The sequence below is a fragment of the Pan paniscus genome, chromosome 6 (genome assembly GCF_029289425.2).
Source record: "Pan paniscus chromosome 6, NHGRI_mPanPan1-v2.0_pri, whole genome shotgun sequence".
Lineage (NCBI taxonomy): Eukaryota > Metazoa > Chordata > Mammalia > Primates > Hominidae > Pan > Pan paniscus.
The window spans coordinates 184,460,787-184,487,955 of record NC_073255.2 but is presented as its reverse complement, the minus strand read 5'-3'; the positions used below and the strand labels follow the sequence as shown (position 1 = coordinate 184,487,955).

The following is a 27,169-nucleotide window of genomic DNA, read 5'->3' as shown; positions in this document are numbered from 1 at the left end:
GACAGAGTGAGACCCCCATCTCAAAAAAAAATCTATGTTTTCAACCTGTAATTCTACTAATGGTAGCCCTCAGGGTTTAGACACAGATGTCATGCTAGGGCCTTAATGTTTTCAAAACTGTCAACTGCACAGACAGTTCCCCAGCCTGGCCCAGCTCAGTCATGCTTCTTCTCCAAGACCACCATGCAAGGGTGAGTGTCCCAGGGCCCTTGCTTTTCCTTGTCTTTCAAGTTTATGCCTCTTCCTCCAAGACTTTATGGATTCCTTCCTTCACTCCTTCAGTTAGATTGAAAATTTCTTCCATTAGTTTTTTTTTGTTGTTGTTTGTTTGTTTTTTGAGATGGAGTTTCACTCTTGTTACCCAGGCTGGAGTGCAGTGGCGCGATCTGGGATCTTGGCTCACTGCAAGCTCCGCCTCCTGGGTTCAAGCGATTCTCCTGCCTCAGCCTCCTGAGTATCTGCAATTACAGGCACCCACCACCATGCCCGGCTAATTTTTTCTATGTTTAGTAGAGACGGGGTTTCGCCATGTTGGGCAGGCTGGTCTCGAACTCCTGACCTCAGGTGATCTGCTGGCCTCGGCCTCCCAAAGTGCTGGGATTATAGGCGTGAGCCACTACGCCCCGCCACTTTCATTAGTTTTTGTTGTATCTTGCACACACCTTCCTCAGAACACTGACTGTATTATGTTATCTATTTGTGTGTGCACATGTGTGTTTCCTTCAACTAGTTTTGGAGCTCCTGAGGACAAATACCATGTTCCATTCATCACTGTATCCCTAGAACTTAGCATGATGTCTGATAAAAATGAAGTTCACTTAGGTGTAGGTACTAGATCTTACTCTTTCTGAATCCCTCTTCTCTCCTCTGTGGTGGGACAAGGTGATGGTGGCAGGGCACTCTGGGCTGCCTGGACAATGAACCAGCTGGGGCTCTGTTCCCACTTCTCCTAGTTGGGGAGGCTGAACCCAATGTCAGCTTCCTGAAGAGGTAGGGAATTAATGTTGGATAGACAAATGGATGGGAGAGGGTCTGCCTGGCTTAAGAACACACAACTAGTAATAAAAGGCATCAAGAACAAGAATGTGAGTCAGGACAGGGATTCTTGTTCTTTGCATTTGGTATTTTATCCCCAGTGCCTAGAAGAGTTGCTGACTCATAAGTATTTGATCAATATTTGTTGAATGAATGACTGATTGGATGACTCACTGAATGAATGAATGAACAAATGAATGAATAAAAGGTTAATTTCAAAGACCATGCCCTTTTAACTCCATTCCCAACTTCCAGTCTTTGTATACAGTGTGTGTGTGGGTGTGTGTGTGTGTGTGTGTGTGTAGATACATCTTTCAAAAAATTATCATGATCTCTTCTTTACAATAATCCATAATTAAAGATTAATGATAGCTATTTACAAGTATTTTACACACATATACACACACATTCTAAGCCATTGAAATAGATAGGCTTTGTAATTTGTTTTATTTACTAGAAGAAATATAACTTTCAGAAAGTAAGCAGACATCCTACCTGAAATTCATATAATGTTACGTTCTCAGAATTTGTTTTTGGTTAACTGGTGGAATGAATTTGTCTTGTAAACTGTCCCTGTAAATAGCATACTACATAGGTGAACTGAAGAAAACCATGGCTGGGCATATGGGGAAATTCATGACCATGACTGGCTATGTGCACAGCTGCCCAGAAGCAGAAATGGAGCCTCTCAACACTTCTAAAAATGTAGAAAGCCGGCACTGGATACGTGTTTCTGCAAAGAATCACACTTGGGTTTATAGTCTTCCACCTAAACTTCTGGGGCCTTTTTCACAAAGAATGGCAGCTGATCTTATCTTTATCTGTTACTGACACAGACCCAGCTATTCACTGCGGGGCAGAACAAAAGCCAGCAAAGGGATGGAAGAAACCCAAAATAGATATTTCTTGAACTGATTTGTATCAGAGTTATAAACAATTCCAGGTATGAAAGAAAAGTAGACAGGCAAGCACTTACAGAAGACAAGAGCAAAGAATGACTTTTTCTGTTTCTTTGTTTTTTCCCTTCTCTCTCTCTCTCTCCTATTTTTCCAATCCAGATCCCCAACGCAAACATTGCAGGAGGTGGTTGTGCTCACCGCAGGAGGCTGTTGACTGCCTGCACTCATGCACACTGGCTTCCCGCCCCCAGCCATCCCTCTATTGTTACACAGCACATTTTGTAATGCAAATCACTGTCTACAACATGGCTCATTATTTTCCTCTCTGAATAAAATATGAACACATCAATTATGTCTCAGTTTCTAAATGCATACCCTTGTCGCACTGACCTCTTTCTGCTTTTATATTTTTCAGTATGTTCCTGACATTTGTCAGTTGGGTTAGTTCCAGACCTTTCTACCCTATTATCGTATTATTATAGCACTTTTCAAACTTTCTTCTATCACATGAGTTTGACACAAAGGCACACTGGGAGGGTGAGCCTGGCTGTGCTGCCCGCAGGCACTCACCATTGCTTGTAGTCCGCGTCGCAGTTACAGTAGTACTTGGGATCTGTGCAGTTGCGTTCGATGCCGCAGGCACATTTCTGGATTCCAGGCCCAGAGCCTCCCCAGTAGTAGTGCTTCTCGTTGGCTTTGCCAACCCACCAAGTGTAAGGGCTTCCATCTACAAGAAAAGGGAAAGGTATATTTAGAAACAGACCTGGGTTCAGTCATTATACTGCCACACTTACACCCACTTCCCCAGGAATACTCTGATAGTCTGAACATCACTCAACCCTCTTAAAAGTCAATTTATTTCAAACAGACAACCCACAGAGTGGGAGAAAATCTTCACAGTCTATCTATCTGACAAAGGACTAATATCCAGAATCTACAACAAACTCAAATGAATTAATAAGAAAAAACAATCCCATCAAAAAGTGGGCTAAGGCTATGAATAAAGAATCCTCAAAATAAGATATACAAAAGGCCAACAAACATATGAAAAAATGCTCAGCATCCCTAATTATCAGGGAAATGCAAATCAAAACCAAAATGCAATACTACCTTATTCCCACAAGAATGCCCATAATCAAAAAATCAAAAAATAATATATGTTGGTGTGAATGTGGTGAAAGGGGAACACTTCTACACTGCTGGTGGGAATGCGAACTAGTACAAGCACTATGGAAAACAGTGTGGAGATTCCTTAAAGAACTAAAAGTAGAACTACCATTTGATCCAGCAATCCCACAAATGGATATCTACCCAGAGGAAAAGAAGTCATTATACGAAAAAGATACTTGCACACATGTGTTTATAGCAGCACAATTCACCATTGCAAAAATGTAGAAGCAACCTAAATGCCCATCAGTCAATGAATGGATAAATAAACTGTTTCTCATACACACACACACACACACACACACACACACACACACACACACACACAAACATATATGATGGAATACTACTCAGCCATAAAAAGAAATGAATTAATGGCAGTTGCAGCAACCTGGATGGGACTGAAGACTATTATTCTAAGTGAAGTAACTCAGGAATGGAAAACCAAATATTGTATATTCTCACTCATAAGTGGGAGCTAAGCTATGAGGATGCAAAGGCAGAAGAATGATACAAGGACTTTGGGGACTCAGGGTGAAAGGGTGGGAAGGGGGTGAGGGATAAAAGATGACAAATTGGATTCAGTGTATACTTCTTGGGTGATGGGTGCACCAAAATCTCATAAATCACCACTAAAGAACTTACTCATGCAACCAAATACTACCTGTTACCCAAAAACCTACAGAAATAAATTTGTTTTTTTTAAAAAAGCTTTTAATTCTATACTTCAAAAGGCTCTTTTAAGCTTAGACAAGTTTTCAAAAGTATATATCACAATTTTACATGTATATAAATATAAATATAAGCATAAAGGTAAATTTATGTCAATAGTAGAAATATTTGATAAAAAATATCAGTGGGAATGTTAAGCTTAAGATTTCTCATGGGAATATGTACCTCTCTCCTTGGAAGACAATTTTACATTCAAACTTCTGCGATTTAGGAGTCTATTTAGTAAACTGGAAGCCAAGTTGGGGTCAGTCCACAATGAAGGTGTATGGGCCATGAACTGCTTCTACACCATACAATTCACTTCGTGACTGGTCATGCTTTTTTTGTGAACTAAGTCATGGAGATCATAGAATATTGGAGCTAAGCACAAACTTTCACTGTTTTTGAGTATGACCTCCTAATTTTATGGGTAAAGAAATTTAGGTCTAGAAGAGTTAAGTAGTTCTTTTAACCACACAGCAGATTAGCCCCCAACTCTCCTTTATCATTTGGCCTAATAGTCACTCATTCATTCATTCATCCAATCATCAAACATCCACTGGGTTCCCACAATGTGCCAAACATTAGAAACAACTCAACAGAATGGAAGAAAAAGATACAGATTGGAGAACAGTTTTATCAGTATTATGAACACAGAGGAGAGTGGGGGAGGCAAACAAGGTCATAAAGGAAGGTTTCCCAGAGGAGGCAAAATAGTTGAGCTGCATCTTGAAGGTCAAGTATGCATTACACATATCAACAAGGACATAAGAGAGGCAAGGCCTCCTAGGCAAACGGAGCAGAATGTAAAAAGACAGAAAGGTAAACTTCTATTTGGAAAATATATATAGGACTATATTCATATGTCGTAGAATCGGGCTGAAGAGATGTGCTGAGAGGAGCAGTAGTAGATAGTAAGAGATAGATGGACAGCAGATGAAGGTCACATTGCAAAATACCTTTGTCCAAGTAAGAAGTTATTTTTCATTGGTTTATCCTTTCTTTTCAATGTTTATCTTCCCCCAATTTAAGACGTTTGAACTTTATCCTGAAAATAATGGGAAACTAGTAAAGGATTTTAAGCAGGGAACTAGCATGATTAAATTTGTGTTTCAAAAGATCAACAGGAAGATGAAAGATAGATTTCTGCAAAATGGAGTCAGGGAGGCTAGATGTGATGCTCTTATGTTAATAGAGAAAAGAAGTAATAAAATAGTAGTAGAAATGGAGAAGAAGAGAAAACACACACACAAAAGGTTCAGGAGCTATAGCTGGCTGGGACTGTTGGGATTTAGGTAGAAGAGAAGATGGGCAGGGAGTGCTGTGGATTAATCCAGGCTTCTGGTTTGTATGAATGGGGATGGTACTATGCTCCATGAAAGTAGGGCACAGGGAAGGAAGATCATCATCAAAAGTCTAGGGAATGTTGAAGAAGAGATAATGGGTTTGCTCACAAAATGTACAAATTGACTGTAGAAGTCTGGTTCTCAGGAGGATTTTCTGAGCTGAAAATATGTTTTAGGAACTATCAGGGCAAACCAGAACATATTGGAAGTGGGAGAAATGCTGCTGGAATCTTTTAGATTACAACATCATTTCAAAAATGGAATGATTTCATAGCTGGCCACAGTGGCAGGCGCCTCTAGTCCCAGTTACTTGGGAGGCTGAGGCAGGAGAATTGCTTGAATGTGGGAGGTGCAAGTTGCAGTGAGCCGAGATTGCACCACTGTACCCTAGCTTGGGAGACAGAGCGAGACTCTGTCTCAAAAACAAAACAAAACAAAACAAACAAAAAACCCACCAAAACCTAAGAATGATTTCACACTGCTATAAAGAATGATCCAAGACTGGGTCTTTAACCATTTATAAAGAAAAGAGGTTTGACTGACTCACAATTTTGTGTGGCTGAGGAGGCCTCAGAAAACTTACAATCATGGCAGATGGAGAAGGGTAAGCAAGGCACGTCTTCTCATGGGGGCAGGAGAGAGAGAAAGCAAGAAGGGGGAAGTGCCAGGCAATTATCAAACAACCAGATCTTGTGAGAACTTCCTCACTATCATGAGAACAGCATGGGGGAATAGCCCTCATGATCCAGTCACCTCCCACCAAGTCCCCCCCCCTTGACACATGGGGTTACAATTCAGATTACAATTCAATATGAGATTTGGGTGGGGACACAGCCAAACCGTATCAGAGATGGAGATGTCCATAGCAGAGTGCAAGAACAAAGGCAGCCAGGGTGGTGGGAGAACAACACAGGAGGATTTCCCAGAGAGCAGAGGGGCCAGCACCATCAGATTTCATAGTGAAGTCTATTAAGATGGGGAGCTAAGAGTTTTCTTTTAATTTGACAGCTGGAAGTTCACTAGAGATTTTGATGAAGGAGTTTCAGGTGAATGGCGGGAAGAAAAGCCTAGACGTGGTAGGCAGTGGAAAGAATGGAAGCAGAGAGCAGGAAGACCCTGACAATGGATGACTCTTTCTTTCTTTCTTTTTTTTTTTTTGAGATGGAGTCTGGCTCTGTCGTGCAGGCTGGAGTGCAGTAGTGCAGTGGCATGATCTCGGCTCACTGTAACCGCTGCCTCCCAGGTTCAAAGGATTCTCCTGCTTCAGCCTCCCAAGTAGCTGGGATTATAGGCATGCACCACCACACCCAGCTAATTTTTGTATTTTTAGTGGAGATAGGGTTTTACCATGTTGGGCAGGCTGGTCTCGAACTCCTGACCTCAGGTGATCCACCTGCCTTGGCCTCTCAAAGTGCTAAGATTACAGGTGGGAGCCAACCCGTCTGACTGGATGACTCTTTCTTATTCTTAATTTGACTTTAGCATATGAGAATGCACTTTATGTTAAATCCACTCTCTTGACAACTTTTAAAGTGTCCAATGTAGCATTAATGATATGGTGTTGTATGGCTGATTTCTAGAACTTACTTTTATTGTTTAACTGAAGCTTTTATGCCCACTGATTGGCAACTGCCTACTTCCCCGTCTTCCCAGCCCCTGGTGACTTCTTTGTTTCTATGATTTGACTACTTTATATTTTATTTATTTTTTTAAGACAGGGTCTCACTCTGTCACCCAGGCTGGAGTGCAGTGGAGCAATCATAACTCTCTGCAGCCTTGACCTCCTGGGCTCAAGCCATCCTCCTACCTCAGCCTCCTGAGTAGCTGGAACTACAGGCACATGCCACCACACTTGGCTAATTTTTGTAATTTTTGCAGTGAAAGGGTTTTGCCATGTTGCCTAGGCTAGTCTCCAACTTTTGGGCTCAAGTGATTCACCTGCTTCTGCCTCTCGAAGTGCTGGGATGAAAGGCCTGAGTGACCACATTCAGCTGGATTTGACTACTTTAGATAGCTCATATAAGCAGAGTCATATAATATTTGTGTATACATACAATGGAATATTATTCAGACTTAAAAAAGGACATTTTGCAATATGTGACAACATGGATGAACCTTGAGAACATTATGCTAAGAGAACAGAGGTTCCTTGCCAGAAGCTGGGGAATGAGTGGAATCTAACAGAGGTAATGTCAGCCAGTAAGCCAAAATAGCTAGTCAATTAAAATCTCTGGGGCTGGACGTGGTGGCTCACACCTGTAATCCCAGCACTTTGGGAGGCTGAGGTGGGCAGATCACAAGGTCAGGAGTTCAAGATCAGCCTGGCCAAGATGGTGAAACCCCGTCTCTACTAAAACTACAAAAATTAGCCAGGCTCAGTGGCAGGTGCCTGTAATCCCAGCTACTTGGGAGGTTGAGGCAGGAGAATCACTAGAACCTGGGTGGCAGAGGTTGCAGTGGGCCAAGATTACGCCATTGCACTCCAACCTGATAGAGTGAGACTCTGTCTCAAAAAAAAGAAAAAAAAATCTGGGTATATGGGTTAAAATTCCACGGTAATAACTCATCCACCCTCTTGGGATGTTAAGTGTACACTTGACTCTATGAGTGCTCAGAAATAAAGGTGAGGAAAATCATAAAGTTACCATGTGAACAGTCACAATATCTAAACAAACAATACAAAAAGTAGGGACCATATTGGAATTATGCAAAAAAATACTGTGGTACTTTCTCAGATATTCCAGTAGTTTTCCTCAAGAATAATTTTGTTAACAGGTGGGCGATTTAAAGTTGAGAATGAACAGGGACTGGAGTCCAGGATGAATGTAATGAATGAGCAAGCCCTCTGAATTTGAAAATGAGTTAGTTATTCAGGTATTCTCTCCCTCTGAACAAATTTCTTGATTTTTCTGTGTGTTGACTTAATTTGGAAGTTATTATTTTCCCTTGGCATGACCATTTTTGGCACCCACATTAAAAAAAGTATATTTGACTTAATCTGGTAAACAGTCAAGAGGGAGAGCTCAGTACCCTGTTCCAAAGGGAGAAACATGCCCGCTTTTTGACATAAAGGTCCACCCTGAAGCTGTGTCTTCTGTCCACCTGTGCCTGGTCCCAGCATGCGGGGGCTGTGTTTGCTTTCTATGTTTAAGTCATTTGCTTCTCCTTTCTTTTTCCATCAGGGTAAGTGGTAAAGCATCCAGCTTCTCTGATGCTTCCCATGGCCAATAATAAATTTTTCTTCTTATGAAGTCTAGAGTTTCAAAAATAAGCGTTGAAAAATCCCATTTATGGAAACCACAGCATCTCAACCACCGAAAGAAATGTTAAGGTCATTTGGCCCAAAAGCTACACTAGGTCTTGGCTGATTCCATCTCTGGCCATGTTATAGAGAGAGGACAAAGGTAGATGGTTCCATTTTGACCTCATGAAATGCCTTTGAGGCTGGGCAGGCCACAGCCTGACCCTGAAAATATAGAAACATTACCCAAACTGGTTATCATATTCATTTTTTGCATTGCGTTTAAAAAGCTGACCTCATGCTAAATTCTCTCAAAGGAATTTTTGGTTAGTATCACTGTTTTTGGAAACTAGAGGACACTAACACTCTTGGTGGAGGAGAAGAAACAAATCGGGCACCTGTAAAAGTGGAGTTAAAGGTTTGTCTAGCAGATGACTCCTTTGTCCTGCCCATACCTCAAATAACCAATGAAAGATTATATATCTCAGAATCTCTGCCCAATTTATGATTGTTCCTTTGAGTGATCAGTAGAAACAACCTAACACTGTGTTTCATTTTCATTGCAGACAGTAATAATTTGCATGAATCAGAGAGCTGTGTGTGGCTCAGTATTCTTTGTAAAAATTAGGACACTGTCAGTAAAAGGAGAAGATAACAATCAGCTTCACCTTCAGAATGAGACTACGAGGAACATACTGTAGGGGAAAAGAAGAGAGACAGCTGGTTCCCACTGTACCTTCGGAGGTAAAACAAGGATGATAATAGCCCTTTCCCACAGCAGACCTCCTTCTTGCCTGGTGACTAGCTTGCCTTTGTAGGACTAACATTAGCCACAAGATTAGAAATTATAGTTAAGAGTCATGCAGCTGGAGGCTACAAGATTCTGACCCTCCCTAAACTTCTCCTAAAATCAGTGCTTGAGATATTCTGCAGACCCTGCACTTGATGGGTCAGCTGGCACCACCCAGATCAATAAACTGGCTCATCTGATCTGGTGCCTCCCATCCAGGAACTGACTCTGTGCAAGAAGACAGCTTCGACTCCCTGTGGTTTCATTCCTGACCAATCAGCACTCCTGGCTCACTGGCTTCCCCCCGACCTGCCAAGTTGTCCTTAAAAACTCTGATCCCCAAATGCTTGGGGAGACTGATTTGAGTAATAATAAAACTCTGGTCTCCTGCACAGCTGGCTCTGCGTGAGTTACTCTCTCTATTGCAACTCCCCTGTCTTGATGAATCGACTCTGTCTAGGCAGCGGACAAGGTGAACTCCTTGGGCGGTTACGGTGGGTGTTCCAGTAGAAGCCCTGAGCTGTGCACGGGATCCAGGCTCTGTGCTAATCTCATATGGCAGACCCTCAGCTTACAGTAGAGAGGGACTCTTATTACACACCAGGATGGGACCTAAGGGGATGATCTGAAATATTTCCTCCATGTGCAGGGAGTACAGGTGCAAGGAGGTGGCAAGTTAGTGACCTGGCAAGAGCAGCCTGGTTTCCCAGCTTCTTCTCCCATCCCTCACTCTTTCTCAAGTCACAATACTTTAGTCTTCATATAACGAATGCCCCCAGTGAGGCTGATGCAAAATTGATGTTGTTCTGTTCTTTTTCCTAGGAAAATAAGTTAAAATACAGCACAAAATGCTTAACTCGGCTCTTTCCACATCTACCGCAAAAGAATGCCAATAAGAAAAACGTATTCCAGAGAGAAAGGAAATTGTAGACTTTGTTATTAGCATTGGCTAATTTGGTTAAATCACTGTAACTAAAATAAATTATTAATTTGTTGTGTATTTTATATTCAGCAAGAGGAGAACGGTTCAATTTACTTTGAGCAAAGAATTCCCTTATTCCAGTGCTATGCTAATGAAATGCTACTTTTAGCTTTACAAATCATTATTTACCTGTTAATTGGCTTTGGGGAATAGCAGTTAAAGGCAATAAAAATGGAAAGCCTTTTTAAAAGACAAGGGCAAAAAGTGGTGAGGAAAGAAATAACTGAATTATCTATTTCCAAGAGTTCAAGAACTTCTCTAACCTCAGAATATGAAGATTGTAGTTAACTATATTAATTAGCTGTAGTCACTGCAACAAGGTTAGGTAATGATGAATGGCATTCTAAGTTAACTAGAGCTAAATTATCAAAGTAAGGCATATTGTATTAAAACAGCCAAATATGAATTGAATTAAATATAATCACTATACTGTTTGCACTCACTTCAGATCAAGTTTTATTACGGTGAAGGGTTTATTATGGTTTGGATGATTAAACTGGGAAAGGGAGAAAGAAAATAGGCTAGAAAGGAAAGGAGTTTTCCAAGACTTACTTAAAAAAACCAATAAGCTGGGCACGGTGGCTCACGCCTGTAGTCCCAACATTTTAGGAGGCCGAGGTGGGCGGATCACCTGAGGTCAGGGGTTCAAAATCAGCCTGGCCAACATGATGAAACCCTGTTTCTACTAAAAATACAAAAATTAGCCGGCTGTGGTGGTGTGCACCTGTAATCCCAGCTACTCAGGAGGCTGATGAGTAGGCAGGGGAATCACTTGAACCCAGGAGGTGGAGTTTGCAGTGAGCTGAGATTGTGCCACTGCACTCCAGCCTGGGCGACAGAGTAAGATTCTGTCTCAAAAAAAAAAAAAAGAAAGAAAGAAAGAAAGAAAGAAAGAAACCAATAGATTTCTGTTATTTATTTTTACAAATAACAAGAAGTTGTTTCAGAAGCACAAGGGCGAATGCTTGGGGACTGCTTGATGAAAATGAGGTGCATACCTGTGATTTTCGAAATGTGTTCTTCGGAACTTCTGGGCTACACAAAGTAACTTAACAGGCTGCTTAAATAAATATGATCCTGGCGCCCTCTGAGATAAGACCCAGCACAGTCTCTGGGACATTTAATTTGTTTCATTCCCACTGTTTCTATAGGATATTAAAAACAACACCACAAGGGTATATAATCTCCAAAATGAAAATGTAAAAGCATCTTTTTGGCTTGATGAGAACTAGTTTTATCATATGTACGATTACAACCTTATCTACAAATTCTGTTAAAGAGTCCCTGGGGGCTCTTCAGCTGAGGAAATAGAACAGGTACCCTTGCAGCACAAACACGCTTTTCACTATTGTTCCCAGTGTCCCCTGCCGGCAGCTCATTGGCAGTCCTTCCCAGGCTCTGCTCTCTGGTAACATTTGGTTATTTGAAGGCCCTTGCAGTGCAGGATTTTTTCTAAGCGACTCGTGCTCAGAAAAATCTCCTACTTCCTTCTCTCTTCCTTTCTTACCACTACCAAATCTTTTTTCTCCACTTTATAAGTAAATTTCAGCTGAGCACTCTGATCTGATTACAAAATCCATATTAAGTTACGAATGGTGACGATACACTTACTAAGTATAGGCATCCTTAACTGGTGCAATTCTAGACCTTTCAAAACATTCTTGCACCTGTGAGAAACTTTCCTTCCAGTGCAAATGTCCTAGATAACAAGAAAGGTAAAAGCTTTTATAATAATCTCCAGGATGGGATGGAGCAGAGAAGGAATTTGGAGGTGCTGTAGCCTCTATAGAGTCCTCCAAATCATCTGACAGCTGTAATTTGGAAGATCAAGCCGGCCAGAATTTTCTTTTTTTCCCCAGTATGGATGTGTACCCTTCCAGGAATATAGGGGCTTAAAGCTAAACCTGATGGGAACCCCTCCCCCAGGGACTGGAAATGGAAACAGGCTACTAGTCCTAAAGTTCTCTGGCTTAAATACAGACAGCTTCCTCTTCTTTTACATGTGGAAAATCCGCACAGAATCACTTCCAAGATCTGGGCCATGGTAGCTGAAGTCTCAGGATCCTTACAGGAAGATGAAGTGGAGGAGGTGAAGCCATGGAGTAATAACTTCCGATTTTTTTGTTTTTCACCCACTGGTGGGAGGTAAGTATAGGGAAGGGTTTTCAATTTCCCTATGATTCCACTAAGATCTTGTAAACAATACAGATCCCCTGTCCTGTAGAATAAGAATCTCAGAGGAAGAGTTTGAGACTCAGTGTCCCTGTGATCCTTACCATCAGACCAGTCTGCCATATACTGACCTGGGAAAAGGACAGTGGTAGGTGGAGTTCACTGGACACTTGGGAACATCTATAAAGAAACAAAGAGGCCCAGATGACTGGGTGCCATTGGGATACCAATCCAGGACCTTGTTTGCTTGGTAAGATACAAAGAGGTGATAATGGTGTTACTATAGTAACATCTCAATTTAATTCCCAATTATTTTTTTCTGAATAATACAGTCCTTTTAATACTTTTTTGCTCAGTTTTATAACCATGGTCTGGAGTCAAAAATTCCTGTCTTTTACTATTTAAATTAAGAACTTTAAAAATAAAATAAAAAATCATGTATTGGCATTCTCATAGATGCAAAAGTCTATCATCTCAACTTACCTATGATTTCAGCTTATTAAACAGGATAGCAATATTCTCTTTTGTTTCCTAACCATCCAATTCTACATTGTTCTATGTTAATATATAAGCCAAACAAAGAATGAGTCAAGATAAAATCTTGTGGAGTCCATACTGCAGATGGTGATGTGAGTTTGGGAAAACCTGGTAATTCTGAAGTTCTAATGTAAACATTCAGTTTGGTAGTTAAAGGTGAGCATTTTATCTTTCTGTGATTGAATGTCACTAAACTCATCTGATTAGGGGTGAATAGAAATAAATGCAGTTGATTAGCTTCAGGTTGTATCTTTTAGAATTACACTGGATTTTGCTGCATTTTATTGATTTGAATAGGGACCAAATTTAGAAATGTAGAATCGAAGTTCAGATCAAAATGGACCTGAACTGAAATGGTAATTAATTAAAAATTAATTGTATTGCATAATATTTAAATTTATTTTACTGAATTGAACTTAATAGATTTCAATCAAGGACTGATTCCACTGAGCAGAATTTGATGCAGTAGAATCAAATCACTTTAAGTCTTATTCAAATGAATTAGATTTTATTAATTTGAATGGAATTTAAGCGACAGATTATATGGGAGTTTGTAATTCTGAGCAATATTAAAGAATAGGCCAATTCACTCTAAGTTAACTTGGTTCTGGCTTGGCTTGTGGTCACTGGCACTGCAGGACCCTTCAGTAATCCTGGCTCATTCCTTTACACCATGGTCTCCAGAAACAAGTGTGATTAATACCAAAGTGATGGAATGGAAACATATGCTGTTTGTTTCTTTGATTCTTTTTGTTTCTCATTCTTTTAACGATAGTTGTTCCTTTCCAACCTCTATCTATTATAAAAATACGTCTTCTTTCCTGTCCTAATGCAGTGGATATGATCCATTTAGTTCAATGTTAAACTAAGTTGTGATGAAGGTCTTTACGTGCTTCCTGATTTTAGAGAAAACGCTTTTATGTGTAACCACTGAGTTGCGATGTTGCTATCACCTGTTAAGAATAGTTCATCTTTATGTTTAAGGAAGCTATTTGTCATTTCTCATTTGTTAGGATTTTTTTTGCATGAATCAATACTAAATTTTATTCAATCCTTTGTCTGCTCTTATTAAAATGATAAAAGTTTTTTCTCCTTTTAGCGTTCAGAGATTTTTTCTAATAATAGTACTTTTAAAAAAATCGACTTTGTTGTGATAAATCATTCTTCATATATATGGTTGGGTTTGCTTTGCTATTTTGTTTAGGATTTTTGCCACTGTATTCATGAATGACTTTGGCCTATAATTTCCCTTTGTTGTACTATCATTATGTTTTTGGTATCAAGTTAATACTGGACTCAAAGAATGGTAGGGGGGGCTATGTTGGAATTATTTGGTAAACTGTCTGAGGCTCATATAATTTAGTATCTTTCATTATAAGATTATTCTTATATCCATTTCTATAAGTTTATATACTAATTTATGTTATATTCCAGGTAGATGTTGTTTTTTTTAAATGAATTTGCTCTTTGCATTTAAATATTTAAATATATTGGGAAATAGTTGTGTTTATATCCCTTTTCTTCATTTCTACTAATATATTTTCCTGCTATTTTCTGACCAGTCTAGCCAGAAGTTTATTGATTTTGTTAGTCTCTTCAAAAAATCAATTTGTTGGCTGGGCGTGGTGGCTCATGCCTGTAATCCCAGCACTTTGGGAGGCTGAGGCGGGCAAATCAGGAGGTCAGGAGTTCAAGACCAGCCTGTCCAATATGGTGAAACCCCGTCTCTACTAAAAATACAAAAATTAGCCGGGCATGGTGGAGCATGCCTGCAATCCCAGCTACTTGGGAGGCCGAGGAAGGAGAATCGCTTGAACCCGGGAGTCAGAGGTTGCAGTGAGCCAAGATCTCACCACTGCACTCCAGCCTGGGCGACAGAGTGAGACTCCGTCTCAAAAAAAAAAAAAAAAAAAAACTATTCGTTGATTTTTACCTACTGTATGGTTGATTTTCTTGTTCATTTATTCCTGCTTTTACATGCATTTCATTTGTTCTACTTCCTTTGGATATATCCTATAATCCTTTAGTCTATTCTTTTTAAAAAAAATAGTTTTTAATTGATCAATAAAAATTATATACATTTAACACATACAACATGATGTTTTGAAATATGTATGCACTGTGAAATGGCTCAGTGGAGCTAATGAACATACGCATTACCTCACATACTTATCATTTTCTGTATACTCTCAGCAATATTCAAAATGCAATGCACTGTATTAACTATAATGATCATGTTGTACAATAGATCTCTTGAACTGATTCCTCCTATCTAACTAAAATTTTATATCCTTTGATCAACAACTCTGCAACCTCCCATCCCCTAGCCTCTGGTAACCACCATTCAACTCTCTAATTCTATGAGTTCAACTTTTAAAAATTCCATATATAAGTGAGATGACGTGGTATTTGTCTTTCTGTGCCTAGCTCATTTCACTCAACATAATGTATTCTATGTTCATCTGTGTTGCCAGAAATCACTGTGTTTAAATCCTGCTTTCTCTTTATCCATTCATCCATTCATGGACGCTTAGGTTGATTCCACATCTGGGCTACCGTCAATAATGCTGCAATGAACATGGGAATGCAGATACCTCTTTGACATACTGATTTCAGTTTTAAAAAATACATAGCAGGTAGAGAGATGGCTGGATCATATGGGAGTTCTATTTTTATTTTTTGAGGAACTTCTATGCTGTTTCTCATAATGGTCGTCCTAATTTACATCCCCACCAAAAGTGTACAAGAATTCCCTTCTTTATCTGACATCTTAAGATGGATGCTTGGCTCAATAATTTCCAGCCTTTCTAAGCTTTTACTATACACATATAAGACTATAAATTCTATCAAAATACCACTTTAGGAATATCCCTCAAGTTTTGAATTATGCTGTCATCATTATTTGATAATATGCACTAATTTTGATTGTTATTATTTGTAGTAGAGACGGGGTTTCACCACATTGGTCAGGCTGGTCTTGAACTCCTGACCTCTTGATTTGCCTGCCTCAGCCTCCCAAAGTGCAGGGATTATTTAGAAGTATTTTTAAAATGTCTAATTATATGTTTTGCTTTAAGCTTTTTTGGTAAAAGTGTCTTTTTAGCTGATTTTTAAAATTTAGTTGGTCATAGTCAGAGAAGAGGATTTATGATACCAATAACCTGAAATCTGTTGAGATTTATTTTAAAGAATCGAGTCTGTGGTCAATATTCAAAAACATTTTACATGTGCTTGAAAAAATATTTATTTTCTAATAGTACTATGTGTACATTGACTCACAGTTATTAATTATGCTATTTAATCCTATCTGGGTTGCCCAGTAGGTAACCAATAGCCACACGCAGCTATTTAAAATTTACTTTTTCAGTCTCACTAGCTATATGTGCTAATGGCTACCATATTGTACAGAAAATATTTTGATCACCTCAGAAAGTTCTTTTGGATACTGCTGCTCTGTACACTTAATGATTTTTAAAGTCTTCTGACCTATAATTACTGAGACATCAATATTAAAAGCTTCTTCTATAATACTATATCTTTCAATCTTCCCAAGTTTAGCATTAGGTATTTTCAGTAATTTGGAAATTTTTATGCTATTGTAATGCTCTGAATGGTAATATTTTTTCTCTTTCATTTGCATTCATATCAATAGTCTCATTATAGCTTTTTTGAATTTGTAATCTCCTGGCCTTGTTTTCTATCATCTTTCTTTCAGACTTTGTGGTGTCCTTAATGTTTTTAACATCTCTTGTGTACAGCACATAGTTTTTCTTTTTAATTGTCTAAAATTATCTTTTAACTGGAGAGTCTAGTCTATTTATTGTGATAACTGACTTGGACTTATTTCCAAATATTTGTACCTTTTTTTCTCTCTTGTTTGCTTTTTATTGTTACTAATGTTTAGGTATTTTTTCTTCCTTCTGAATTGATAATTTTTCTTCATTCCATATATTTTCTACTGGTTTAGAATTTTGCATTCTCTCAAATATCATTCTTTTAGTAGATACCCTAGAAAGTTTAAATTTCATATTTAACTCAACAGTGTCTCAACATAGTATATTTATTCTCTTCCTAAACAATACAACAATTTTATAGCTTGTTTCTGTTCCTTACATATAAGGTATTTTATCTATTTTTTAGCTTCATCTTGTTTTCCTTAAGTATCACAAATTAAAGTTTATTGCTCAATATCGTCAATGTTTGCGTAGATTTACTGACATTTTACTATTTTCTTTGTTCCCTCTTTTTTCTATCTCAGACTATTCTTATGAGATCTTTTTTCTCTAGGGTCAGAGGGTAGTACGTAATCATTATTTTGCCCTAAAAAGTCTTTATTTAGACTTTATATATGTGTTTTTTTCTGGGTGGCATATTCAAGGTCAATGGTTATTTTGTCACAATAGTTTGTTTCTTCAGGGTTCCATCGTCAAGAAGTCAATGGTCAGTTTAATTTCAATTCTTTTGTAAATAATCTGTAATTTCTGTCTAGCTGGGGATTTCTTTCATTCTGGCTTACATCCACTATGACGCCTTAATCTGAATCTTAATTTGCATGTTTTTTTGGTTCTGGTCAATTTTTAGCCATCGTTCACCAAAATAAGTCCTCACCACTCTTATCTCTTCTGTCATAACTCCAATTAGAGATGTATTGATTGGTTCTGATCTAATCTCCTTGCTTTTAATATATTTTTTTTCATATTTGACAACTCTGTCTCACTGGGCAGATTTCTGGGAAATTTCTTCAGAATCTATTTTTAATTTCACTATTCCTACTTCAGCTGGGTAGAAACTGCTATTTATCTCTAACATTAAGCTTTTAATTTGATCTATTATGTTTTTATTCCTGTAATGTTTATTTGGTTCTTTTTCAAATGTTACCCATTATTCTTAATAGTAAATCCACTTCTCCCTTAAAAAATTTTTTTCAATCCAATAATTTCAATACCTGAATATTCTGTAGGACTGAAAATGCTATTAGTTATCGCTATTGATTCACAATTACAGTATCTTGTTTCCCCATACATTTGGTGATTATTTTTTCTTTTGAGTTCATGTTTCTTGGAAATATGTCTGTGAGAATCCTGTGAGGTTCAGTTGAAGGTAGGTCTCTCTCAGATCATCTGCATTTGCTTTTCTCAGATACATGGAGACATTACCAATCTGAGACCTCTTTAAAATATATTTTCAGCTTGAGTTTTCTCCAACCACTCAAATGCTGTGAAGTTAGGCTGTAAACATGCATCAGAACTGGCTTTCTATTACATAGCTTCAAGGGATAATTTCTTCTTTGTACTCTGAGCTAAAGTTCAGATAATCAAAATTTTTACATTATCTTCTTTTGTAGAGTGGATTTTTCCATTTTCAGTTTTGTTTTTCATTGAGAGTCTAACCCCCTTGATTTTGTTTTCCATACAGGGATATTTGATATAATTTATTACTTGGCATGGACCCTTCTTCCTCATATAGCCACTGAAAGAAAAGCTGCTGGTTGCATGGAACTGACAGAAGCCTTTAGGTCAGCTTCTGGCTTTGGCATTCATTTATAACCTTGGTTCATGATTTTTCTTCATTTTAGGCCTCAAGGATCTTCCTCATTTTCTTGCATGCTCAATCATACATTTAAAAGGATTTTAAAAATTATTTTTATTTTTAGTTTTTTTGAGACAAAGTCTCGCTCTTGTCCCTCAGGCTGGAGTGCAATAGCATGATCTCAGCTCACTGCAATCTCCACCTCCTGGGTTCAAGCAATTCTCCTGCATCAGCCTCCTGAGTAGCTGGGATAACAGGCGTCTGCCACCACGTCTGGCTAATTTTTATATTTTTAGTAGAGATGGGGTTTCACCATGTTGGCCAAGCTGGTCTCGAACTCCTGACCACAGGTGATCCACCCACCTCAGCCTCCCAAAGTGCTGGGATTACAGGCGTGAGCCACCACTCCTGGCCTTATGCATTTTAAAAATGTTTATGGGGGAGCACTTTTGTTGTATCTATTTGGCCTTAATCGTATAGTCAAAGTCTGTTACTGTAGGTTTTAAAGCAAGGGAGAGGCATGGTCAAGGTGATATTTTATTATACAATGTGACATAAAGGAAAGGCAACTGTAAACAGAGGAACTTTTCTACAAATTAGGTGATAAAGACTTGGAGTATCATGGATATGACATTCTGCCTAACAGACAGAGGCAAAACATACTATAAAAGGACATTAGTAGGATGTGTTGACCTGATGGATCAGCCAGTGGTAAATGCTTGGTTTTACGATTATGCGAATCTGAACATTTTTAAAGAAATGTCAATAGGAGACTGTTAATTTTGGGGGAAATGAATACTTTTTCAGTTTAATTTTATAGAGGGTGAATTTGATGTGCCAGTGGGTCTCAACTGGGGCTGGCACTACCTCCTCAGGTATGATTCGGAAACGTGTAAGGTGCCACTGATATGTAGTGCCTCAGGTCCCATGAATGCTGAACGTCTTACAATGTGTTAGATAGTTCTGCACAATAAATGTCACACCCCAAATTCCAGTAGCACCCTGGTTGAGAAGCCCTCTGACGTAGCAACTTGGAAATGAGGATGTACAAGAGATGGGACTTATGACTTCAAGAGAGAGAGAGAGATTAGAGCCAAATTTTTTTTTTTTTTTTTTGAGATGGAGTTTCCCTCCTGTTGCCCAGGCTTCAGTGCAGTGGCATGATCTCGGCTCACTGCAACCTCTGCCTCCCGGGTTCAAGCGATTCTCCTGCCTCAGCCTCCCAAGTAGCTGGGATTACAGGTGCCTGCCACCACACCTGGATAATTTTTTTGTATTTTTATTAGAGACAGGGTTTCACCATGTTGGCCAGGCTGCTTTTGAATGCCTAGCCTCAAGCAATCCACCCGTCTTGGCCTCCCAAAGTGCTAGGATTACAGGCGTGAGCCACTGCGCCCAGCCAGAACCACATCTTTAAATCTGTGAGTCATCCACAGTGACAACTGATGCCTGAGCATGGGACAGGCTGTGGAATGGGGCACATGGCCAGCTAAGGCCCCACCTCTTAGGGTGCTGCAGCAACAGGAGAGGAAGAAAGAATTTAGGAAAGCAGGTACAAAATGGGAAGGGTCTAGGCAACGTGATTTGAAGAATGTTACTTCTCTGAAATCTGCTTTCATTCTCATTTCCCACAGCCACTTGTATTTGTTCCCTATTTGTGTTAAGCCACAGTTCATGCAGAACTTAGTTATTGCATTTATTCCTCTGATTCATGTATTGTGTTGCAGTTACTTTATGTGCTCATCTTCCCTACAGACTGGGAGTTCCATCTGGACACTGATTCTGTACTCCAGCTTCTAGCAGGTAAACGAGCAGTGAGTGTTTCAGAAAGGTAAATGTTCCAGTGTTCCAAGGGTAAAGCTTGGCCAACATCATCGGATTTGAGGATTAGAATCATCTGAGTGGCAGACTCATGTTTCAGGTGATCAAGCTTTAAGAGGTTAAGGTGATATAAGAAAGCAAACGTGAATGATCAAAACAGAAAAGCCTTCTGAACATAAGGAGAGAGAGACAGACCAGCCAAAGGGTGATGAAGGAGAAAGTGTGGCTTCTGTAAGATGGGGCGGGGTGGCGGGGGGTGGAGTTCTGAATGAATCTGTAGTCAAAAGTAAAAGAAATTGACAAAGAAGGAAAGATCAAAGCTCTGATGATTGGACCAATACTGATCAATAACTACAATCACTATTATGATATTTACTACTTCTTCCCAACATGCTGGGGCCTGAACCAACTCCACATAAACATTGCCTTGGAGAATATCTCAAGCTGAGTTTGGTTTCTTAACCCAATTTGATGAAGACACGACCAGGAGAGTCCAGAAAAGGACAAGGGAGACAAATAAGCCTTAATATTGAGACTTTCTGACCTGGCCTCTTCTTTTCTACTATTTAACACATTAAGAAAGAAAATAAAATTGATGACATTAAAATACTTAGCCTTGACCTTTAACCCTATTAGGTCAGTGCAAAAGTAATTGCGGTTTTTACCATTGAAAGTAACATCAAAAACTGCAATTACTTTTGCACCAACCCAATACTTGTTACTCTCTAGACAGTCATGTGTTACTTACTATCTGAAAAATGCATCCATTCTTCAACAGCAGAGCAAGACGCTGCTTATGCAGCTCAAAACCTGAGGTCTCATATCAAGCCTGCTATTTAGTGGGGGCACAAATCCTTTTTTGTTTGTAACACATCAAACTGGCAGAGTCACACATTATGCATCCATTACCCGGTCTTCCTCCCTGGAAACTAAGATGCTAAAGCCTTTCTCGATGGCACAAGCAGTTAATAAAAGTGGCACAAATTCAAAGTCCTCCAATCTCACAGAAGAGCAGTAAGATGACAGAAAATTCAATAAAATAATAAGTGGCAGATTCTTCAAGTGGGTAAAAGGGACACATTTAAACAGTGAAATCACTAAAATTTGCCCTTATTCTTTTTTTCCTGACAACAGCAGGATTGGACACCAAGACACAGAATACATTTTTCCTTGTATGTATTTAACTAAAACTTGTTTCATTAGCCTTTTGATTAACCTGCTGGTATTAAATGCGATTCTTCAAAGCTCTTCACATTATGTCAATTAGTCATTTTTTTTTTCTGGTGAGGCAAATGATTTCAGTTTGATTGTAATGAATGTGACAAATTACTCAATATTCAGATATGTTTTTGGTTATTGCTGCTTTGCAACTCTGGATGAATAATTTGATTAAGATGCCTATTAGGAAGCAAATCTCAAAACATCAAAACCACCTGCCTCTCTGATTGCAACTCTTAATCTTTATAACCTGCCTGGATGCATCGCCCCATTTTCTGTGAAGAATGAATTCCTTATTTATCACTGACCTTTTTCATTGTTCAAGGCTTTTGCTCACGCTGTTCCAGCCGGTCTGCCATCTTGCTGCTCCTTAAACACCCAAGCACATTCCCACTTTAGGGCTTGGCAGGGGCTATTTTTGCCACCTGAAATTCTCTTTCCTTAATATCCTCAAGGACCTTTCATCCTCCTTCCTTAGATGTTCTTCGAATGCCATTTTGTTAGGCTGGCTTTCACTTAATAACCTCCAAAGAGCATCTTTGCTTCACTCCATAACCCTTATCCTACTTTATTTATCTATTTGCATTTATCCACCTCTAATATTAGATACTGTTTTGTTTATTGTTTATTTTGTCCCCTCCCACTAGAGTTTATGATCCAGCAGAGTTGAGCTGTTGTTTTGGTTTCTGATAAATAGCACCTGTCCATAGTTAGGCGGTTAATAAACATTTTTCAGATACACGAATCCAAGTCATTATTCTATTTCTTTTTTCATATCTAAACACATTTTTAAAAAAAGAAAAAAGAGAAAATAAATTTTAAAAATCATGCGCACATTTTGAATTCTGGTGTTTCGGTGTATTTTTTCCTTTCTTTATGCCTCAGTCTATCAGTTGAAATTTGATTTCACCTGAGGCAACTTTATCACACCTAATCAGTTTCTCCCGGTGTCAGTTGATTAAAGAATAGCTGCAATTTTTCTATGTAAAAGGTACAGCAATTATGCCACTTATATAACCATCTCTGAACATGCATTTGCAGAATCTGTATTGGTGTTCATAATTGGGCTTATCTTTCAAACAGCCATCATCCATAAGCGATAATCTTATTTGTATTCCTTGTGTCATAACTTTATATCACATCCCTATTCTTTTCTTAGCAGCATTAAAATCAAATTTTAATTACTCTGAATCTAGCTTTTCAGGAAGCTCAATAATCTACTTGTGTCTTACACTGACTTTAAAAAAAAGAGTAAACCAGGGACTTGTTTTGACAGTCTACTCTTAAGATATGGTAGTGCAGGTTGATTTGGGAGGTCAGGAGTCGGGGCTGACTTCAGTCTGCAGTCAGCTCACGAGGCTGGCTGAAACTAATTGGCCTGCAGAGAAGAGGAGCCCATTTTCTAACTAGCACCAGGCTTTCTATATTCTGGGAGACCCTGGTATAGCCAACACTCAATGACAATTCAGTACAATTTTCTACACCTACCCTATCTGTCATGCTGTACAGTTATATCAGTGTTCAGAATCATGACCCGAGGAAAGACAATTTTACCAAAGTGAGAAATTTAAAAATTGTATGTAGCTGATTACATTTAAAAAAGCAGGCAAATCTTAAACAAATAAACACACATACACACAAACAAAAGATTTCTGTATATATTTGTCAAACCAAATTGTTTTTCTATTATACTTTTTATTCACAAGAAAATTCACATATAAGGATTTCTAGGTTCTATGCACTTTCATTTCTGGGAAATCCACTTATTGGATTTCCTGGGTTCTGTCCTCTCTGTCTTCTTTAGGTTTAGGGTAATGCGTAATAAAAGCTGATATCCTGACAGATTCTTGGGAGACTATAGAGGTACATGGCATAACCCACAAAAAGGGAGTAAAGCAGGGATTCTGTTAAAGCCTGGCTCATAGTCACAGGCTTTACAAACAGAGACTCGGAAGCCTGCCTACCTCCACTCTGGTCCCACTAGGTCGGCAGTTATGTCTCCAGCATAGCATAAATCCTACAGATCTGCAAGGGGAATGTTGACAGCCTAGAGGCTCACAAAGTAACTGTGTTCTCTATCTGTGGACAGAGGCAGGGGGCTGAGCACCACCTCACCTGAAGCAGCTGATTCAGATGTCCACTATTTGACAGTGGAGCCCAGAGAATTCTGTTCCTTCCCAAGGATATTACAGATCCTGCATATTCCAGCCAGTGCAAGAGGGCTGTGAAACAGAGATCACTGAGTGAGGTGATCACTGAAACTGGAGCCAGGAGATCTGGATTCTATTCCACCTCCATTATGATCATAATGTTCCATTTCTTCCTCAGGCTCTTTCCTGCTGTCTAACATGGGGCATGGACTTTGATGATCTCTGTTTCTGGCTTTATTATTTCATGATTCTATGATTTTTTTTTTTCTGATGATGTTTTCAGAAGTGACCTAATTGGATTATATTGCCACATGTCTATTTTCTTTACATTGCATATATTGTAACAACATTATTCACACCTCTTCTTGGTAACAGAAATATTCTTCTCATTTCTTCATCAAGTTTGCCACTGTTTTTTCTTTTCTTGGTGGGGATGAGGGGTGGATGAAGTCTCATTCTGTCGCCCAGGCTGGGGTGCAGTGGCGTGATCTTGGCTCACTGCAACCTCCGCTTCCCAGGTTCAAGCGATGCTCCTACCTCAGCCTTCTGAGTAGCTGAGACTACAGGCACCCACCACCAGGCCTGGCTAATTTTTGTATTTTTAATAGAGACGGGGTTTCACCGTTGTTGGCCAGGCTGGTCTCAAACTCATGACCTCAGGTGATCTGCCAGCCTCGGCCTCCCAAAGTGCTGGGATTACAGGCGTGAGCCACGGTGCTGGCCTGCTTTTTCTTTATGTATAGATACAAACATTGTTTTCCTATTCTTACTATTCTATTCTTCCTAGCAAAGAGAGGTGCATTTTCTTACAAACATTTATAAAACCTTGTCCTGCTTATTGGAGCCTCGGTCACACTGCCTATTTCCTGTGTAAATGTCAGCTTCTTTCTAGACCGACGACTACTCAGGGGGTGGAAACCATCTCACTTTATCTTTGCAGCTACGAAGGTTCATAACAATAACTCAGTATATATTCTCTGCAGCTACTAGGATTCATAATAATTCAGTATATATTAAATGACTTCATGAATTCAGTCCCATGACTACAATACACACCTTTGGTAATGCTAATGCCACATAAATCTAGTCCCACTCTCTCTCTCCCTCCTGTGAACTCCAGTTCCATATTCTTAACAATTTAATAGATTTCTGCATTTGGTGGTGCTACATATACTCAATTCCAATGGTTTCACTCTTTGGCCTTTCAACAAAACACATGTATCTATTTGTGTCTATGCTCTCAGGAACTTCCTGTTCATTCTTCAACAACTGATCTCATTTTTAAATTCATAGAAAAATACAGGATATCAGAGAGAAATGCCTCAGCATTCTGTCTGTAGGAATACCATCTTCTCCTGTCTCTTACAGCAGTTTTTCCTCCTACCTCTGGCCACTTCCTGGTCTTATGGTAGGGTCCTACCCTTTCTCCATCTTCTCAGGAGATGTACATTATTATTTATTCTTTATTTCTCTTAGGATTCCTCCCACTGGCATCTAAGACTGATAATCTATCTTACTTGGAAACACACACACACACACACACACACACACACACACACACACCCCTCAACTCCAATCATCACATGAAAATGGTCTTTGTTAAGGTCTACTCCTCCTTCCATTTCATTATATCCAATAGATCTTCACATTTTTTATTTTACCAGACCTCTCAGCAGCATTTGATGCTCAATACTGTCCCTGTCATTCCTTTGTCTTGGAATAGTCTTTACACTTAACCTATGTCCCGAGAGCTGGTCCTGATTTCTCCTACTTCTCTGGTTGCTATTTCTGTTAGTCTTAATTTTTTTTTTAATTCAAACAATGAAAAAGTTGGCACTTTCCAAGTCCCGTCTTTCTATGCTCCCTCTTCTTCTGCTTCCTATGCTGTCTCATCCATATTCAGGCCTTCAGTAGACACAGGACTCACTCATTTGTACGTTTAAATCAGCTCTTCCCTCTGAGACTCAGACTTACACATCCAACTGTTCATTAGGCATCTCCACTTAGGTATCTCAAGCCCAATTCAAATGCACATAAAAGTCATGACTGTCTCATCTACATGTGGTCACTTTTTGGGATTTTGGACCTCTGTTAATAGCCCAAATCCATCCATCCTGCTATTGGAGCCACCAGGAATTGTCATACACAAAACTTTGTCTACTGTTTCTTTTGTCCATGACCACCCCTCTCTGTGTATGGGACTCAGGTGTGGCCGTGTGCCTGTGTGGTGATGATGGAGCCCTAGAGGAGGGCGTGAGGTCCAGCTCCTGAATCAAGGAAATTCTGACCACTTCTCAAAGAACTCCATCTGCTTTGCAGCCGAGAGGACCAGAGTGATCACTGAAGCTGCGGGAGAAGAAAGGTTTTAGTCTGTCTAGGAGAGGAATATTGGAGAACTGGATCTCATCACCACTGTTTTCAATTTCATTTTTTCCACACTGTGTTTGAACAGCAGGCATTGGCTTTTCCACTGACTGTCATTACCCACCTAAGGAAATACACAGTTAGGGAAAGATGCAAGCGTCTATGTGTAGTAATGGGGAAAAATCCAACCCTCAAACAGCTCCACTCACCCCCCAACAGTTGGCATCTCCTATTTCATGGCCACCACAGAGGCTGTAAAAGTGGGCAAAGCATTTTATTATGCTGCTGTATTTTTCTGTTTACTTCAGAGCATGTGTTTCTCTCCAGTATCACTCATCTCCATAATATATAGTTTCAAAGACACAATTTCATGCAGATGTGGGAGAAATAGAACAACAAATTCAAATCTCCTCTTGCCATCAGTCTTTTGATTAAAGTGCCCTTTCCAGAGAGGTAAACATGACACTTCCCTCAGCCCCTACACGGACTTATTGCACAACGAGATTGCGGAATTTTTATTGCAGGACTGTGCCTGCCCTTGTTTAAAATTGTTTTGACCTTTGGAAGAGCACGCATTAAAAAAAAAATTTCCATCTTTCTCCAGAATTAGTAAGCTGTAATAAAAAGAGGAAGGCAAGTTTGTCATATCTGAATGGTGCCTGGCAGAGTCACAGCAAATACTTGCTTGACAACTTCATTTTGCTCCTGGAAAGAGCTGCTTTGTGACCCTGACTCTGAATGCCAGCCCTGTGTAAATGATGCCTTTGTCGTCAAAGTCCAGATGGCAGCTCCTCCGGCCAATGTTGCCTTATTTCACATGGAATCACAATCCCATGAGTGACATTCAGTCTGGAGAAGAAGCTGTCGGAAATCCCCCGTGTATCAATTTGCTACTTGCAAGTTGAAAGCACTTAAAAATTACCATGTTCAGAAATGCACCATACATTGTATAAGGGTGAATTTGTAAGGATTGCGAAATTACCGTTTACTACATCACTGAGGCCGAAAGAGAGGTTCTCTTCAATAACAACTATGGTTAGTAATAAACCAACAGAAGTGTGTGTCATTGTGAAAACCGTAACAGAGTCAGTACCAAAAAGAGCAAACCCATCCAAATGCAATGTGCAAGAATATTAACTAACATCTTGATTGAGCCCTGTCAGAAGAAAGCTGGCGAGAATAATACTAAATAAAACATTGAAACTGA

The 27,169-nt window shown here is 39.3% G+C and overlaps 1 protein-coding gene across 1 annotated transcript in view; it reads right to left on the bottom strand.

Annotated features, from left to right (window-relative positions):
* Window positions 1-27,169, bottom strand: part of CNTNAP2 (contactin associated protein 2) — a 2,297,635-nt gene that overhangs the window by 518,273 nt on the left and 1,752,193 nt on the right. Inside the window, exon 14 of the mRNA XM_003820514.5 lies at window positions 2,505-2,661. Within this exon, the coding sequence (XP_003820562.5) occupies window positions 2,505-2,661 (157 nt within the window). The remainder of the gene's footprint in view (window positions 1-2,504; window positions 2,662-27,169) is intronic.